Source organism: Cupressus sempervirens, chromosome 2, assembly GCF_028749045.1.
Source record: "Cupressus sempervirens isolate cs-2001-9-10 chromosome 2, ASM2874904v1, whole genome shotgun sequence".
NCBI classification, from domain to species: domain Eukaryota; kingdom Viridiplantae; phylum Streptophyta; class Pinopsida; order Cupressales; family Cupressaceae; genus Cupressus; species Cupressus sempervirens.
The window spans coordinates 769334463-769354695 of NC_143119.1; the positions used below are offsets into that span (position 1 = coordinate 769334463).

The window sequence follows — 20233 nt, forward strand, 5'->3', positions numbered from 1 at the left end:
AGAGAGGGCATAGGAACATTTTTGAGGCAAGAGGAGCACCTAATTGCATTTGAGAGAAGAAATTCAAGAGGTGTGTAGAGAAGCTACTATGTTTATGTTAGAGAGATGGTCATTATGCATGCCCTGGCCAAATCTAAACCATGCATAGTTGGGGGTAAGTTTATCATCATGACCATAACATCATCAAGTACTTAATGAACCAAAAGGATCTCAGTGTTAGGCAACAAAAGTGGGTGAACTGATTGCAGGCATATAATTTTGACATTGTATATATCAAAGGGGGGAAGAATATAGTTGCAGTAGCCTTATCAAGTCATTCTTTAAAATGTAGTCCCACTTTAAGGCATTATAATGTTAATATCCTCCATTTCATGTACGACTCTCACTTTCACCTCTTTTATTACTTTCACCTTTCACTCCTTGATAGATTCCTTTTATAATGAATATTTATAGAATTTTCCTTAGTTATCGGTTCGAGTTCGATTCAAAATACAGGTTCGAAGAACTGGTTTGTCGGTATGACAAAATTTTGGAAAGGGTTCTCGGTTCTTTTGGGTTCGTTGATACAAAAACATGTGTAAATTATAAAAAAAATTATGTCTACATATTTATGAAGCCTAGAAGCTTAGAATATTATAAAACCATATTATTTAATCGTTTTAACAAGAAAACATGTAAGTTGTAATCATAGCATCATGAATCAAGATCATACCATCATATATTTCAATTTTCAAGTTCAACATCAAAGATTCAAAACATTAAAATTAAATCATGATCCATGAATCATAACAAGTTCAAGTATCATTGTTCACTCAATCATTTATTTTCTCACAAAATCACCTATTTGCACACCACAAATGATGTTAGAAGCCAAAATAACCTATTTACATTCACTTTTTAGGATTGCGGAACTCAAAACAATATCAAAATGTTATAAAAAATGACTTATAAGCCGTTCATAGTTGGAAATTTGGCTGAGTTCGATGCAAATTTGATTTGGGTACATCAAATATGCCCGGGTTCGAATTTCCAACCAGTGGGTTCAAACCACCCCCTTCCAAATGGAACCCTACTCGAATTTGGGTCAAACTGGACCAGTATTTTGAACTAGTCCGAACCAGACGTGGTTCTGGAGGAAACCAACAAAGCTGGGTAACTAAGGAATTTCAATAAGTGAAGTTGTAGCTTTTCTGGTTTAGCTTTTCTGGTTGCATCTTGGACCATAAATTTTTGAAGCCTTTCCTTATAGTGAAGAATTAGACTCATAGATTCGTTTTTATCTTCTCGTTTGTGTTTCCTGACATATTTTAACTTAGCTTTGAAAATAATGCCCTGTTGGTAAACAGATTTGTCATTGCGAATGCTTCTTCGCATATGACTCTGTTTGCCCTATGGGCAGTGACAAATGTTTCAACAGTTGGAGAGATTGAATCTGATCACTATCAGATTGCAATCTCCCTCATATGATGTGGGTATTTAGAAATTTTGCATACTTTTCACCTATTAAGTACAAAAGGATAAACTATAAAACTAAACAAGGGGAATAGCAGAAACTCCACTGATAGACCTATGCATACCGAATGAGACTCCACAATGGATAACTGATTACAAAGGGATATCGGTATAGATGAAATGATGAGCAGAGAAGAATAGAAAACCCTGGCATATGAAAAGATATACTATTCCAATACATTCAGATCAAGATACCATAAAAGGAATGCACTTTGTCATATCAATTACATAGTTCAGAGAGACTATTGTATTCCATCAATACACGAAGAGATCACTGATTTAACATACGAAAAACTAGAAATTATAACTCATGAAAATATTTCACTTTTTCAGACATACAGCAAAAATGCATTCTTGATCTTTTCCTTGTAGATATACACATTCAAAAACACTTTGTGCATAATGTAAATTATGCATAATGTAAATTAAAAGTCCCTCCTGAACTTTCTCCAGCATTTTCCCTTCAAAAGGGAACCCCTTCAGGTAGTTCATAACTACCGTAACTCGTTTTCACCAAACTCCTTTTTACTTGAATAGTTTTTTGCCCAAATTTATTTTCGCACTTATAACTCCCGTTTACATATGAATCTGAGAATCCTCTGGCTATGAATCTGGCTTTATACTTTTCAATGCTATCGACAACAACATGCTTGATTTTAAATATCCATTTAGAAGAAACAACAGATTTTCCTTTAGGCCTTGGAACAATTTCCAAACATCATCTCATGATGTAAAACTCATATAGATCTCAAAGTTATCAGCATATGCTCTTAAGTATTAGTTTCTTGAGTCTAATTGACTCAGTAGATATCAAATCCACGATATCAAAAACATTGGCCGAATATCAAGTCCATGATATTCACTAAATGCTACGAGTAATGACTTCCTGACATCAAGTCCATCATGTACTTAACCTGTGGATCCAAGATCCAGGAGTCACAAGGACTCAATTGACATCAAGTTTATGATGTCACCCGTACTGGTATCCGAATATCAAATACATGATATTCACCAAGTGCTTCTTGTACTAGTATCTAGACATTAAGCACACCAAGTACTCAATCCTTGAGTTGAGAAGACTCAAACCATGGATTATCCACAAATCATAAAAGTATAATCACATAGATGAATTTAGCCACATATGCATACAAATAATATAGTCTATGCTATATTCACATATCAAAGAAATGATCATGCAAAATATCCAAATATCTCAATTATAGACTCAACTATATAAAAGAGGTTAGTCTTTGCTATAACATAGCTAATAATTATAACAAACACAACCAATAATGTAGCCTAGGCTAAATATAGTCTTGAAAAGAAATGTTAATACATATGAATCCCCAAAGGAAGAGTTTATAATGAAAAATTAGGTGAAAGTAGGCCCATATATAAACTCTCTCTTAGGTTCGATCATCTCTAAGGTGGATTCAATCCATGTATGCAAGTTCTCGATTTATCCATGATTGTATTTAAACCAAATTGAAGTAACTGAAGTCCATGGCACTTAATGTTATCTACTCTCTTAGTGAAGAGTTTACAAGTTTCCTATCTGCTTCCTTTGAAGTTTAGGTTTAACTACTTTTGGTAGGTCTCCCTCTTAATGTGTACACTGTAAGATCCCCTCCCATTATCTAGCCAAAGTTTACAGATAACTCCTCAAGGGGTTTAATTTTTTAACACATACTTAGAAATGAATATAATGTAATATCCCTATTGACATTCAACCTTTAAAAAATTCTACAATGTTTAGAATGCACCTGGAATGTTCGAATGCTCTTGGAAATAATTCCCTTTGACATTTGGCGATTCCCTCTGTGCACTTTGATTTAGAAATTCCATAACAAACCATGGCAGCTAATCGAAAAATTATTTTGAGATGCTGATTCAACTTATTTGAATAAAACCATGATGTTGCTTTGGTTTAGGACACATGATATCCTATGTTATTGACTAACTCAAATTATGGCTTGGGCAGCCTCCATGTCCCAGTCACGTCAACAGACAGTAATAGCCAGAACAATGGTCTGAACTGTTGTCCCACAAATCATTCTTGTCCGTATCCACAGTCATATACATCTTCTTTAAACCTCAGTTGTATCACTCTTAATGGGAGAGTGGCTTATAAAAATAAAAATAAACACAACCAAATACAATTAACTTCCAGTATAAACTCGATAACTGTAATCACCCATGCTCAAGAGAGAACTGTCCGGTTCAAGATGACAGTAATATAATATATATGAATCATCTTCAATAATACCCTCTATGTGAGCTCCGTCGATGCACCTTCTCAAATAAATGATTGAATCTTTAATCCCTCGCCCCACTAGATAAGAGGATTCTCAAATATATCATCATTACACAGTTTCTGGTGATGGATCTGCATTCCCAACGCAGCCACAGTTCCAAAGAACTCCACCCATGTGCCTCAATAATACTGACGCCGATATTAGATAATGCTCATGCTAGGACCAGGATGCCCGCCAATGCTGCTTTTGGCATCCATTAAAAACCACACACAGGGCTTGATAGCGCCCAAATCACAGGGCCGACAGCAGCAAGTTGGTGGGCTATAATCCCACGTTGAACGGTCAATAGTGACACCCAAAACTTAGCCACGTTGGCTCGAATATGTAGAGGAAAAAACCGCCAAGGAAGAAACAATGAATATGGACAGTTCGTGAGCAGTGAGCCTCAACGTTTGACAATAAATTTCAGATGCCCACCAATACATTTATCCAATTGTAACTTCTCACAATTTGCAGATGAACAAATAACCAGCCACAGTGTCTTCCAACCACAATAAATACGGCCACTGAAAGACTACAAAAATTCTCAGCACCCAAATCAGCAATACCTCATCTCTGGATTTAAATACGCTTCTCAGTCCAAGCAGTTGAGCATGCAAAGGAGGAAGGACAGTTGCCTCTCAAGGGTTTCTACAACCCCAAGGACTTTGTGCTGTCGATCCAGCGGCCCCGTGCTGTTGTATACAGAAATTGGGAATCCCTTCTCAGCAATATTGAGTGCCAGATTCTGACCCATGACTGCCAATCCGGCCAGGCCGATCCTGGAAATGGATGCCACATCTGTTGCTCTCTGCTTCTGCTGCCTTGCTTCTGCTCTTTGATCTACAGAGGGGTCTCTTATTTCTTACCTCAGCAGCGGTATTTAGATTCAGAACCTCATAAACGTCACCAATGAATCTGAATGAATCTACCTTCAAGTGGTTAAGTTTCCCACAAAGGAACCAGGCTCTGATACCATGTAAAGTCTCTGCAATTTCTATGACTGAATATAGACTAGATTCGATCCTCTTCTTCTACTTTGGATTTGCTGAGAATAACTTCAAAGTATTGCCTTCAAATGAATTAGAAATGTAATTCAGAATTCTGTTTTTTAATTCTGCAATCCGTATGAGGGCAGTAATGACTAAGGAGCAGACTTGTCTTTGTTCTTGTGTGCTCTTAGACTTCATCCTTACCCTCTATATGTATAGGAATCAAGGGACATGTCCTTGGAAAGGACATGTTTCTTCCAAAGTTATTTGCCTAACCTCTAAAATTTGGTGACTTTCCAAGAATAATTAAGTTTAATTACTAACATAAACAATGCAGTTTAGATTAGTCTTAAACCAAAGTGCAAGGATAGATACCGATCTTATAAAGGGAACATGGCAAAGACTTTGTCCTATATTTATCATGCTATATCAGATTAAATCGATATGATCAGTATGATAAAAAGTTACAGAATTAACAATAACATGCCCCAAGCAGATTTCTTTTAGATATTCAGTATAACATTTAGATTGAAATTGCACGATTCTCTCATTGTAAAGCAATTATTTACAGAAAAGGCTAACCTGATTTGATTTTCTGCAAAGGAATTGATTTTTTCATTTTAATATTTTCTCATATGTTTCCAGAATTTTGTTGTTACTTTATTTGGAGCAGTGGCTGCAATTTATTCAGACACTAAATAAATCACGAGTCTCATTATAATGACTCTGCTGGATTTCACTTAAGTCACTGGACAGAGAAAATCAGGAATGTTTGTCACTGCTGATCTAAGTTACACACACACACACACAAACAAGGTGGATCTCATGTTCATTACTTCAAAAATAGTATTTCTTCGAAGGCATGTACGGTTAACTTGATTTGTATGGGCAGCTGGCAGAGAAAATCAGGAGTGGAACTATGAGTGTGGATGCTGTTGAAGACATACTATGTCGAGATCTTACCAAGAATTGTGATCCTATAAAGTATGTTTCCACTTTTCTTGCAATCTCTTGCTTCACTGATATTTTTTATAAAACAGGTTTTGTATTTGAAAAATTAAGCATTGAGTAGATTGTAGATACCAAGAGGGATTTAAGCATTCAGTTGCATGTAATACATCACTAAACATGCCTAATTGTTCTGTTAGCATTAACCAAGCTACAGCTGGTTGAGTTAGGCCACAAAATAAGCAAGTTAATGTTAGATCATGACTATCAAGATGGTTAAAGAAGAATATGACTTCCAAGCAATGTGATCACTTATCATTTATCCTTGAATAGAGCACTTGATTCAATAACTAGGAACAAACAATCCTCAACGCTGGTAACCTGATTTTGCATCACATGGTTTTAATGAGCTTTTGCTGTTGCATCAATATGCTTAAAGTGAAAATGAGGGTTTAGGTAGGTGACAACTTGATGATATTTTTATTTTTGTGACATTGACTGTTGGGGAATTAAATGGCAGTTCATAAATTGCAGGCTGTTTCTCAAGTTGGATTTGTATACTAGCAGTTAAGATTTAGCAATCGAGTGTATAATTGAACGGATTTAATATTGTAAATTGTAATTTCTGATTTGTAGAATTATAATTTACTCTTGAAATACGATTTTCAAGGATCTTGGAGTACACAATGTCTCTTAGCACTTTTTTTTTGTCTGTGCCTATTGTTTCATAGTGTCTTAGTTCCATAAAGTTGTTCATTTCTCTATTTAGCACAATAATAAGTTTCATATATCTAATGTTATTAAAATAATTACTTAAATAATAAAGACGCATAAGATTTAAGTAGTGATAATTAGGTGTAATGATATACATATATTTGGAAATAGAAATTCCAGATACAAAATCATCACATACCATGATGTTTGTTACATATTTTGAATTATTATTAGATTTTGAACCTTGATTTTCAGGTTATATAATATAATCTTCTCTCTAACTACCGCAAACCCATAGAACCTTATCAGTAATTTCATTCAGGAATGTAATATGTGCTCATTTTAAATTAATTTTCAAATGGAGATTTGCTCTCTGCTATTGCACTTTACATTGAAATTTGCTGGACCACTTATCTCATTTGGAATTTATGTGTAGGTATACTAACATGCATAAACCAAAGGTGTCAGTAGATCTGAGCATTGATGATGACGAGCTCTAAAGTTTATGCAAATAGTGCATCATCTGCATTACTCCACTATCTTTTGATCTTGAAAGTCAATTGCCAATGTGAAGCACAGAAACCTGGAGCAACAATTCAAAAGTCCACTGCTTGAACAATGAAGTGACAGCATGGCTTCAGATATTTACACAGAGCTGTGTAGAGATACATGTTTCATTGATACATTTAAAATCCCTCATATTCTAATAAAAAGTTCTTTTGCCTTAATTGAAAATTGAAGATATTTACTGTTTGTGAAGTGACTTTTTCTAATTAGATTCTACTATTTTAAGTTTCATAGATTTTTCTTCTTTCCTAGCAATGACTTGTATGGAATAGGGTAATTTCTTTAGTGGAACTATCTTTTAATGCCTTTGCATTGATCTGTCTTCAAAAATGTGTTTCTCTTAACAAAGTTAAGAGCCTTATTTAGGCATCTTGACGATGAGTCACATGTTTTGAAATGTTTTTTCTGATCATTTTGAATGGAATTTTCCATGGATGTTTTTATTTCTCTTCAACAGAAAGTGATCTAATTTACTAGAGACGTGGATTGACTGCCACACTATCCTTCTCAACACTGCTTCCATACATCAAAGTTTATATGTACATAACGTGGCTCATCATCCCTCAACAACTTGATAAAACTCTCTATTATTTCCCTTACAATAATTTTCATTGCCCTCTTAACATGGAAACAATGGCAATGGCAATGATGTAGAGTTACATGGATAACAATTTTTTTTATAGAAAGGATTTAGAATTCAAGAATAAGAATGGAACTTGTGAATGAACAAATCTACTAGGAATCATAGGTGACTTGGAAATACAGTTTTATAGATGTGAAAATAATATGCAACTTTGCTTCAAGCACTATGTAGATCAATATTTAGGGTTGCTGATCAAAAGGAATACAAATGTGCCTGAAGGTGGGAAAGGGTTTTGTTTTGAGAGCTAGAGTTGATAGTCTGCTCACCAATATGATAGAATTTAAGTCATGGTTTATATGTTTGTAAGCAAGGTTATGCAATAATTGTTAGAATGGTTATCATGTACATTGTATTTATTAAGTGTGAAATTTGGATTGTCCATGAAACAAGGGAATACATTTTAAAATGATAGTTATGTGAAAGATTTTAAATCAACATTAGATCATATCTAATCTATCAGAGTGAAAACAAGACAATTATATTTATATAATTATTACTATGTTATTGTTAGTTATAGACTTATTTGCAAAATAAAATAAAAATGATATAAAAAGACTTTATTGCTGTTAAATATTATTATTAACTAAATAAAAAGTAAAGCAAGATCAATTTATCTAGATAGTTTTAATATAATATATTGATCTTAATTTGAAATGTTTTTTATTAAATATTATTATCAACTATTTCAAAAACATTAGTGGTTATTATCCTTTAGATAGTGGATCAATTCAATAGTTCTGTTGAATTGACAATTTGTGTACGAGGACCTCAGACCAGCCATGAACCATTATTGAAAGCCTAAAATATGTCTGCTTATTTCAGCAATAGTTGACTTGAATTGTCTTCTTAAGTAGTGACTAGATATTTTGACTTAATAGCTTCAATGCAAATATATTATTCTTTTTTGCATGAACATTTTACAGAAGGTGATTTCTTTATATATGTTTGTTTCACCAACCTAACATTAGCAATGAATAATTAAAACCCACTACTTTGATTGAGACCCTAACTATCCTTTTAGATTTGGTAAGCTTTAATAGTAAAGTATGGCTGTTCATTTGGTACTTTATGTTGTGGTATTAAAGATTATTTTTTGCAAATGTAATAACACTGTCATTGTTATTGGTGTGTTCGAAATGCATATTTGAAGACTCATAAATATGAGAGGAGACAAGTCTCTATGGTTAATCATCATTAGTTTATATATATATGATGATTTGTATCTCATGATTGAGTCAATTTGACTGAAGCTACAAATTTAACACTCCCTCTTAGTTAGGGAGGATTTTTATCGAACACATTATGCTCTCAAGTATATAAAGAGATCTTGGTAAGATATTCTTGGAATGACATACTTACGAATATTAACATATACCCATCAACTTAGATGTTATCTTTCAATATAATCTAAAGTATGTTTCAACAAGAAATATCAATCATATGATATTCATCATACTTCTATTTTTTTGGTATGTGGATTGGCATCAAATCCTTGATGCCTACCAAAAGAATATGTTATATTCTAGTAGGATATGAGTTATTCAATTTTTGGCACTCTGGGACAACAACTTAATAAAGTTGATCAAATAACTAGTAATCAACATGTCATGAATCTATCATGACAAGTATCATGATCTTAGAGCACTTTGGGACAACAAGTTAATGTAGTATGATCATGATACGTGTGTTATCATGACTATTGACACTCTGATACAACAACTTAATGTAGTCTGTCATGATAACAGGTTAAGCTATTGATAGTATCCTCACTTTACAATATCAATCATTTGAAAAAATATCAATGAAAGATTGTCACATTTCATGACATAATTCACATATGCAAAATAGTAACCACCAAGAACCAAGTCAGAATGTGGAACAAGGGCTTTCACCTCAACTTCTCTCTCACAAAGAAGAATGCATTATAATGAATTTCACTTAGAATTTCTCCCTCATAGATATCATTCACAAAGGATTGCACCTAAAAAATTCTCCCTCTAAACAATGATCTTGGGAAGTCAAGTCCTGAAGTTACTCTCTTAGAGACTCTCTTCACCCAAGGATGCTTGTTGGATTCCCTGTGAATTTGATATTAATATTTCAACCTTCAGGTGACAAGTTATTACTTCCTTGTGATGTACTGATGCATGAGGATCTTGGGTGTAAGAGCAATCTTGCATCACCCAAAAATATTTCATTTCAGTTGTTTGAATAAGGGTTGTCTTAATGCAGGGTTGCTATTTGTGGAGGCTTGCTACTTAGTAAGTCCTTCATATGAGTTCAAAATGTCCTAATTTGAACAGTGAAGGTTCATCTCAAGCCTGCCATTTGAGGCTCAATGCCATATCATAAGTATCATTGAAGCTATTATGGAATTTTGGTATAAATTTTTGGTACAAGACACTAGAGTTTATTTTTAAAAATCTTTGGTAGTTACTACTACCCCAAAATCAACCATTTCCTTATTCATTTGGGCTACTTTTTCACTATCCACCTCTTCAACTCTGAGGACCATGAGGCTCCCTATATGCTTAGAATTTGTAATTTCTTGGGTCCTTGACATATATTTCTTTTGAATGGACCACATGACCAAAGCTTTGTGGTCATCACTGTACTTCACCCCTTTATGGGCTTGCTTTACCTCTTCCTCAGTTTTAAATTTTGTTTTATTCTCGTCCCTCACTGCATCAAAGATCATTGCATTAGCAATGTCCCATTTTGGCAGTATCATGACTCTCAAATCTTTTAGTAATTGTCTTCCCCCTGCAGGGGTTATTAGGATAAATTCTTGCATTAGGCCAGCCTTAACCTCCTCCTCAATGTCAGAGTCTTGTCTAGTAGGTTGCTCTTCTTTTATTCTCTTGCACTTGGCCTCAAAATTTTCAATATTACTCCTCCATAAAAAATGGATGAAGGCCCTAGATTTAACGAATCTCTCATCATCCAAAAACTTCTTTGTTGCTTGCTCCACAACATGATCAATCTCCTTCCCTTTGAAGTCTTCTATAGTGGGGGCTAGGAGTGACATTTGGGGATCTTTAGGTGCTCCTTCCTCCACTACTATTGCAGTTATCAAAATGTCACCTTGACCTCCCATCTATTTTAATTGTTCCCTTAGGGACTCTTCATTATCAAAATGGAGGGGAGTCTGTGAGGGGGAATAATCCTTAGCTCTAGATGATGATCCTTATTCTAACTTCTGTCTTTTAGCAATTGGTGCTAAGGGAGGGCTTTGTGAAAGCTACCTCTTGTATAAAGGCACAGGCTATATGTTTACGTTTTTGGCCACAACATATCCTGCCTTCCTCTGCATGGTGTACTGACCTGGGCTTATGATTGCTTTGCTTGCCAACCTCTTCTCAATTTCTATGGCCTGGTCTAGGTAGGCTTGTATCAAAATTCCTTTTTTCTCATTAAGGGTTTGCATGAACCAACAAAATTGTTCATAAGTTTATTAATTTTATCTCCCCAATATTTGATATCAGTAAGGGGATCATATTTCTTATCTAATGCATTAATAAACTCTAAAATTCTACTATATACTTTCCATTTTTCCATTTTTACTTCTTGTTCTTGTAATGAGAATTCATTTCTAATATTGTCCTTAGGAAAGTAAAGAATATGCTCATATGATTTTTTTTAGTCCTATCTTGAAACATTTCATAAAACCCCTTTGGATCAATAAAATGAGGATGGGAATGAGCCATTTGATATCTATCTAAAAGCTTCTCTAGATGTCTCCATCCTCCCTTAGTAAACACAAAATTGTGGATGACTGTGAAGTAACAAAAAATTGTGCCTTTGGACCTGCCCACTAGCTCCTTTTCTTCCAGTCCTCCTATCTGCCATGAAAATTTTGCAATCCCAACCTTCAAAGGCACTTGATAGGGAAGAACATGAGGCTGCCCCTGGAACCCTACATTATGAAGATAATAAATACAAAGTATGGGATAATATCTCCCCAATTGTGGCTCACTTTCAATCACTTGGCATGATCTTTAGGTCTGATTAGCTCCTGTATGGGCTGAGGTATTCTGGGGTTGTTTCTTGTCAACAAAATTCTCAGCCTTGAAGAAAAATACCTATCAAACCGAACAAAGCTGGCATTTGTAACCTCCTAGGTCATATCAACACTCCATAACTGAACATGTAGCTTTTCCACATCCTTCTCCAATTCTAGCTTCATCTCCTTAGAGAAAACATAAACCCTTTTATATAGACATATATACATCAACATTGAATACCAACAGAAGGGATTTTCAACCTTGTCTTTACTGGTGCCAATTAGCCCATTATGAATTTCTTCTGCAATATATGAGGCAAAATCAAATATGGAACTCATACCATATTGCAGTGTTTGGGCAATAATAAAAGCTAGGGATTCTTAGATGTGATCTTGCTCATCCATCCCAAAGAGTTTGCAAAGGGAGAATTAAAGTGCCTGTGCCCTAGGGTTGAAATATTTCCTTAATAGTGGTTAAGGGGTGTGAGTTGTCACCAGTGGTAGATGCCCTATCTTCACAAAATGTTCTTACAGTGGCCCTTCTCAAAGGTACACCCAATGAGCATCATACCATGCCTGTAGATCATCCATGTCAATCTTCTTATGCAATGTGTGGTTAGGGTTTAACATGAAGACCTCCCTAATTACCTCAGGTTTGACCCTAAAGAGGTGTTTCCTTGCATGATTCTTCACCACTGTCAGCACTGGATCATACCTCTTAGCTATCATCATCAACAAATCATCATCGAAGATATTTTTTGGGACAACCAACTTCCCAATATCAAATTGCCAAACATTTCTTAATGGAGTGTCATGTTTCCTTTCTGAAAACCATTTTCTAAACAACTCCAAATCACTAGTAGATGTCTCAACATCTCTTAACCAATTAGCTTTATCATAGAAACCCTCACTAACTAGCAATCTAGGGTTTTTGGGGAATAATTCTTTTCCTTTGGCTATTTTGTTTGTGGAAAAGGGCAATTGTTTCAGAAAATCATCATGCACATTCCTATGCTGGTAGTCCACCTTCCCAGAGAAATATCTACGTGGAGGCATCTTATCAATCTAATAAAATTCATACTACAATTTCTTAGTTAATTAGAAGTTTTTTGTACCTACCCACAAATTTCTTCCTTCAACTGAAAATCCAGTTCGCAACAAATTATTGTTCAAGAAAATCACACTCCGAGCTCTAGTTCTCTGCACTTGAATTCTCTTTCGCTTTGTAACTGATTATGCATTAAATTATAAGTTTTATGCTGATTTATTTTGCACGAATTTGCCTTGATTCACCATCAATGCTCCAACAGTCAAATTATGAATGTTACGCTGAAATTTTGAAATTTGGCTGTTGAAATTGTATTACCTTTTTTGGCAAGTTGGAAACGTGTCAAGACCTCACTTTCTCACTTTGGCTAAAGTTCGCTTTCTTTCAAAATGCGAGAAAGCAACAATCGTTGATCATTTTAGATCCTATGATCACGAAAGATCCTAGCTATCACTACATTTTGTTTAAGACTTTGGGCCCACTGAGACACGTATCAACATGTCATTTTCTCACTTTAGTTAAAATCCATGCATCTTCAAAATTCGAGAAAGCAACATTTCTTGATCTTCACCTAATAGACAGTTAAGATCTTTGCTTACAGCTTATGCACTGTGTGGCCCCCATGGAAACGTGGCAACTTCTTGCATTCTCGCTTTGGTTAAACTTCACACAACTTCAAAATGCGAGAATGCGACAACCATTGATCAACTCAAGATTTGATGGTATTGAGAAATCAAAGTTTTTTTGTCATAGTCAGCACCTAAGACCAACCAAAATACACCACCTGGAAAATTACGCTAACAACATTCTTTTGCGGCTCATAACTTAGTCTAGTCCCACAAGTTCCATGTGTTAGCATGTTGCTTTCTCGCTTTGGCTAAAGTTTGAGTACTTTCATTTTGCGAGAAAGTGACAATCATTGATCTTCATCTGCATCCACAGTTGGGAAAATGCTCATTTTTATGTTGTTTGAAACCAAAAGGGCCCATGGGGATAGATGTGATGTCGTCGCTTTCTCACTTTGGGTATACTCCTTGCATCTTGAAAATGTGAGAATGCGACAATCGTTGATCTTCATTTGATCAATGGCTCCAAAAGTAACTTACCAGATGGGTTTTGAACAAAGAAAAACAAATCGTCGGCTAACCACGATGAGACCTTGGGTTAGAAAAGAGTTATGCGCTAGGGTAAAATAGAATTTTGCAATTTTTTAAAAAGATTGCATGAAGACCTTATAATAATTTTTTTCTAAAGGGTATTAAGGCTCTATTTAAAATCTCCTACATAAATTCGAGAATTTGATCAATGTTAACAATCTTCAAAAGGAACCTAGGGCACAACTGATATTGGGGCAAAACAATTATGGGTTTTTTAGGGCATGATTAATCAAGAGACATACAAACCCTAATCAAAAAAAGATAACTGGATTTTTCACAACAAATTTTGAAGGTTTATTTACTAGGTGAAAAACCAGGCCAACAAAGGGGACCACCCTTCATCATGTACACATGAGTAGACTCATCACAATCATGTAGTCATACACATGTATGTCAAACTTCGTCTAATATCAATCTTTTGAGCTCCTTGTATAAGGTTGTTTATGATGAATATTGAATTCCCTCTTGATATGAAAGGATAGTCACAATCTCAATCATTAAAGATATTCACTTCTTGAGCCTCATTTTAACCAGCCAGATCATCAAATGACTAATGAATTCTAGATCACAAATTTTGAGCTACTACCATAAGATTGAGTCTGCACAATATTTGGTAGCATGTGTAAAGTACCAGCTTGTTTTTCCTACAAGATCATCACTACACATAAAGGAAAAGATCAAGACAAATAGATTTGTTTAATATGTATAGAGTTATAAATAAGAGAGAGACTACAATAAGTAGATAAATATAATACTCAAAGCTATAAATACTTATCTCCGCCAATGAAGGCTTATATGCATCAAATAAAAAATCTCCACATAAGCATTTGTGAAACAATGGGAATGGAGCATTGGCTATTGTTCCCCCCACAATGTAAATTTCCCACTTATTCCATATAGAGTTTGCAGTCACTATCTCTCTTAATAACCAAAATGTGGTGAACATTCTTCATATGAATCACCAATTGTTGATTAAATGTCTTTCAAATGCTTGCTATCAATTTAATTTATGAGTATGCATATATTGGATCCTTCAAATGATTAATCTTTTGACTAACTCAAATTGATTCTACAGGCCTCCAATCATCATGATTTTTATTGATGTTGCATTTAGGTGATTTATAAAACATAACTTATGTATGTTAGTTGTTAAATATAAGGACATGTCCAAAGCAAAGGTTGTTCTTACAATTTTCTCTCGTAGATGCACTGTACCATAAATAATTTCACAGAGATTACTGAAGTTGTGACTCCATCTAAGCTCTAAGCACTATCCCTTCTTCATGACCACATAGTGATGTTGACATCTTCCTCTTCCAATTTCTTTGAGTATATATCCATTTGAATAAATAGTCATTCTGATTTGAAAGAATACTTATTCATAACACTTACATAACACCATTTAGAGATTGATGACTTCAACAGTCGAGCAAATGAAATAATAAAATCACAATAATCTCCTAGAGATATAATATAAAAATATGTGATTCAGAAAATACAGAATGTCTGCTGGGCTATATGAATCATAACAAGTAAAAACACCAACCACTACAAGTAATGACACATTCTTTATTTTCTTGACATCTATAAATAATTTAACTGAAAAAAAAATGATATGACCATGAACTATCAAGATTAATATTAAATAAAATCCACGATGCCCAGATGTATATTCGTAGCGACAATTAGTGCCATTCTTGTCGAGAATTGTGCCTCAACCTTGCAAGCTTTTTCCAAAAAATTCTAGAATTTGTTTGTGGTAGTTTTCCACATGTTTATGAGTTGGAAAAAGGTGTATGAGTTGTTAAAAATGAGTCTTATCCCTGGTACAATATAGGAGGGCTATTTTTAGAGTATAAACAACTCATTATATGACTTTTATGAGGGTCTAAACTAGAGGAGAAAATTATGGACGAAAATGCTATTCATGGAGTTACAAATGACAAGTGGGTAACATATGGCATGGTTATTTTGCCCATGGTTTTGGCCCATGGTTTTGTAAAACCAAAAATGGTTTCCAAGTTGTAAATCACTATTAAAGGAGGGCTTGGAGAGGTGTTTGTATTATTGAGTTTTGTGTGCAAGATTGGGTGCTAAGAGTCTCTCTAATTCTGAGTTCAAGTTCGAGTTGTGGCAATGCACTCTTGTAAGAACTTGCATTGCAAGCGTATTGTAATCTTCTTGATTTGATAATACATTTTGCTAGTTTTGGAGGGTGGGGTTTTTCTCTTGAAAGGGTTTCCCCATGGTAATATTGTGTTATGTATTCATTGTTATTTTGATTATGTTATTATGCATTTCTTGAAATCTTTGCAATAATTAGTTGAATTTGCATAATCATCCTCTCAAGATTAGTGTAGGAAGTGATTTCGCGCACCTTTGCTTCCTTACAAGTGGTATCAGAGCTTGACCAATTTTGGTTCTACTTGTCGAGTATAGGGTTTTTTGAGCTAATCAAGGTTTGAGTGGGAGCTTGCATAGAGGTTTTCATTTTGGTGTTGCAGGATTGCAGAGATGGCAAGCATATCAAGGAAGATTGATGTAGAGAAGTAATCTGGCACAAACTTTGAAATGTGGAAGCTGAAGATGGAAGATCTATTGATTGATTGGGATCTATTTCGATTGATGAGAATAAGTTGAGGTCCACAGATCTGACTTTAGCTGCACAGTATGATGTGACAGACATAAAAGCAAAAGGTCTCATTAGATTGTGTCTTGCAAACTTGATTATGATTAATTTACATGAAGAATCTATCGCGAAGAAGCTTTGGAAGAAGCTAAGTGAGATCTATCAAGCGAAGTCACTTGTGAATAAGATTTGCTTGAGGAAGAATTTGTATTCCTTGAGAATAGAAGGTGGACGGATTTTTGAGCATCTTGAAAGTTTTAATATTTTGGTGACTCAGTTGACCTCAGTTGGGGTGTCGATGGATGAAGAAGAAAGGTGCCAAATCCTGTTATGTTTGTTGCCAGACTCATGGGACAACCTTGTTATGGCCATAGGGAGCACTTTAGTTGTCTTGAAGGTGGAGGATGTTATTGGTTCTCTACTTTTTGAGGAGGTGAGAAGGAAGGTCTCTCTAAATGCCAAAGAGGCTTTGAGTGTTCGAGGAAGACTAAAAGAAAGAGGCAAGAATGAAAATAAACATGACCATTCTACGTGCAAGAATAAGGGGATATCAAAATCTCCTGGTAAGTCCAAGGCGATCTTTTGGAATTGTGGAAAACCTGGACACTTCCAAAAGGACTGCAAAGAGGAAAAGAAAAAGAAGAAAATGAAGCAAGATTCTAATTCTAAGTCTAAGAAGGAAGATGGAGATGTCTTCATTACAGCCTTGGCCACTCATGCGGGTAACAATACATGGTTGATAGACTTAGATGCATCTTTCCACATGACTCCTAATAGAAATTGGTTTGGTAAGTATGAAAAGTTTGATGGTGGTAAGGTGTGTTGGGTGATAACTTAGTTCTTGATATTGTTGGTCATGGAAGTATTCGTGTGAAATTTTCTAATAGAAGAATTAGAAAATTTGATGGTGTCTTGCATATCTTGGAACTAGTGAGGAATTTTTTATCTGGTAGCAAACTAATAGATGCTAGTGTGCATGTATAATTTTCTGAAGCAAGTGTGAAAATGGTGAGAGGTGTTATGGTAATAGCAAGAGAAAGTAGACTGGGTACATTGTACCATCTTGATGCATGCACAATTGTGCACAATTGAGTGCAATAGTACTTTTGATAAGATTGTGAAGAGGATTACTTTGTTGGAGGAGAGGCTTTCTCTTTCAACAGATGATGCGGGTTTTTGGGTACCCAAGGGTGCTCTATCTACTAAATCAAAGTTGCCTGTAGAGAAGAAAATGTTATGGCTCTAGACATTAGACCACATAGGTGAGAAGGGTCTACAAAACTTAAAAAATAAAAACCTTGTTGATGGGTTGAATGACTGCAATCTTGAGTTTGATTTTTGTGAGCATTGTATCTATGGTAAAAAAAATTGCATTCAGTTTTACTCAAGTTCTCATAAGTCCTCATGTATTTTGGATCTAATCCATTCGGATGTATTTGGTCCAGTTGATGTTCCTTCTATTGGTAGATTAGTTTATTATGTTTTTTTCATTGATGATTTTAGTAGAAGAACGTGAGTTTATTTCCTTGGGAGTAAAGCTAAAGTTTTTAGTCATTTCAAAGAATTTAAAGCAATGGTTGAGTTGCAGAATGGAAAGAAGATAAAGTGTTTCAAAACTAATAATGGTGGTGAATTTTACTCTGATGATTTCTACATATTTTGCAAAGATTGTGGTATTAAGAGAGAGAAGACAACTCCGTATTCTCCACAATAAAATGGAGTTGCAGAAAGAATGAATAGGACCTTGATGGAGAAGGCTAGGACTATGCTGAGTGGAGCTGGACGGGAACAAAATTTTTGGGCTGAAGCTGTAGCCACTGCCTGCTACTTGATAAATAAGTCTCCCACATCAACTCTTGTTGATAAGACACCAATGGAAGCATGGTCCGGCTACAAGCCTACACTTAGACATCTGAGAGTTTTTGGTTGTGAGGCATATGCTCATGTGCCAAAGGAGAAGCAAACAAAATTGGACAACGAAGCTATCAAATGTATCTTCATCGGATATAGTTATGGTATGAAAGGATACAATCTTTGGGATCCTGTTGCACAAAAGGTATTTTATTTCAAAAACATTATTTTTAGAGAAACAGAGCCTTCTTCTGTTACAATAAAACCAGAACAGATGGAAGAAAAGAAAGATGTGATTCAACTGCTAGCTACACCTGAGAAAGTTGAATCAAGGCCCTTAGAAAGATGAGATATTGAAGAGAGCTCTACGAGTTCTAAATCATTAGAGGAGGTTGAATTTGAACCAGATCTTGTTCAAAGGTCTAGTAGACATAGGAAAGCACCAAAAAGGTATGGATATTCTCCTGATTATTGGAGGTGTATATTTTCTTTGAATGCTAATATTGATGAACCAAAATCTATAGAAGAGGCTCTTGGTATGAATGATTCAAAGTCCTAGAAAATAGCCATGGAAGAAGAGGTGACAACTCTGCAGAGGAAAGATACATGGGACCTTGTACCATTGCTTGAAGGACAGAAACCTGTTGGTTGTAAATGAGCGTTCAAAAGGAAGATGGGTTCAAATGGAAGCATTGAGAAGTATAAAGCATGATTGGTTGCAAAAGGTTACTCCTAGGTTGCAGGAATTGATTATGGTGAAATTTTTGCTCCTGTAGAGAAAATGACATCCATTCGAGTTTTACTTTTTGTTGTAGCAACTTATGATCTAGAAGTTGAGTAGATGGATGTGAAGACAACTTTCCTTCATGGAGATTTGGAGGAAGAAATCTATATGACACAACTAGAGAACTTTGGGGTGAAAGGTAAAAGTCATTTGGTCTGTAAATTGAAGGAATCCTTGTATGGTTTAAAACAAAGTCCTAGGATGTGGTACCAGAAGTTTGATACATATGTATTGAGTTTGAGGTTTGTGCGATCTAAATCTAATCACTGTATATACTACAAGTCTGATGGTGATTATTTCCTAGTTATTGCCTTATATGTTTATTGGCAAAGGAAAATGTTTGATTGCAAAATTGAAATCTCAACTCTCAAAAAAGCTTGAAATGAAAGATCTTGGTGCAACAAGGTACATTCTAGGAATAGAGATTATAAGAGATAGGGAAAACATAAATCTTTGGCTAGGCTAGAGTAAGTATGTTGGTAATATTCTTAGAAGATTCAATATGCAGTATTTCAGACCATTGAGTGTTCTTGTTACTATGGGAACAAAGCTTTCTAGCTCACAATGTCCTTCATTCCCATTGGAGATGGAATAGATGAGTCAAGGAAGAGCACATTGGGATGCAATAAAAAGAGTTTTCAGATACTTGCGGAGTACCTCAGAGTACTCCATATATTTCCATGGAACATGAAATGAGCATTCTTTGGATATTAAAGGTTACGTAGATTCAGACTAGGCTGGTGATCTTGATAGAAGAAGATCCACTCGTGCATATGTATTTATATTATTCGGTGGTGCAATCAATTGGATGAGCAAGCGACAAGCTGTGGTTGCTTTGTCCACTATAGAGGCAAAGTATATGCCAGCTACTCATGCCTACAAGGAAGCTATCTAGCTTAAGAGACTGTGTTCAGATATAGAGTTCAAATAGGGTGCAATGACAGTCAGAGTGCAATCTACCTAGCGAAGAACCTGACATTTCATGCTAGGGCCAAGCACATTAATGTGCAATATCATTTTGTGAGAGATATGGTCAAGGACAACAAGGTGAAGCTAGAGAAGGTGAAGACTTTGGCGAATGTTGTTGATGC

At 35.2% G+C, this 20233-nt stretch overlaps 1 protein-coding gene across 1 annotated transcript in view; it reads left to right on the forward strand.

The window, feature by feature from the left end:
* The window catches only part of LOC149575721 (TLR4 regulator/MIR-interacting MSAP protein), a 98845-nt gene extending 91650 nt beyond the window's left edge, over positions 1 to 7195 (forward strand). The window contains exons 8-9 of the mRNA XM_089815497.1: positions 5691 to 5782; positions 6897 to 7195. Of these exons, the coding sequence (XP_089671623.1) occupies positions 5691 to 5782; positions 6897 to 6960 (156 nt within the window). The 3' untranslated portion in view covers positions 6961 to 7195. The remainder of the gene's footprint in view (positions 1 to 5690; positions 5783 to 6896) is intronic.
* The last annotated feature ends 13038 nt before the right edge of the window (positions 7196 to 20233 follow it).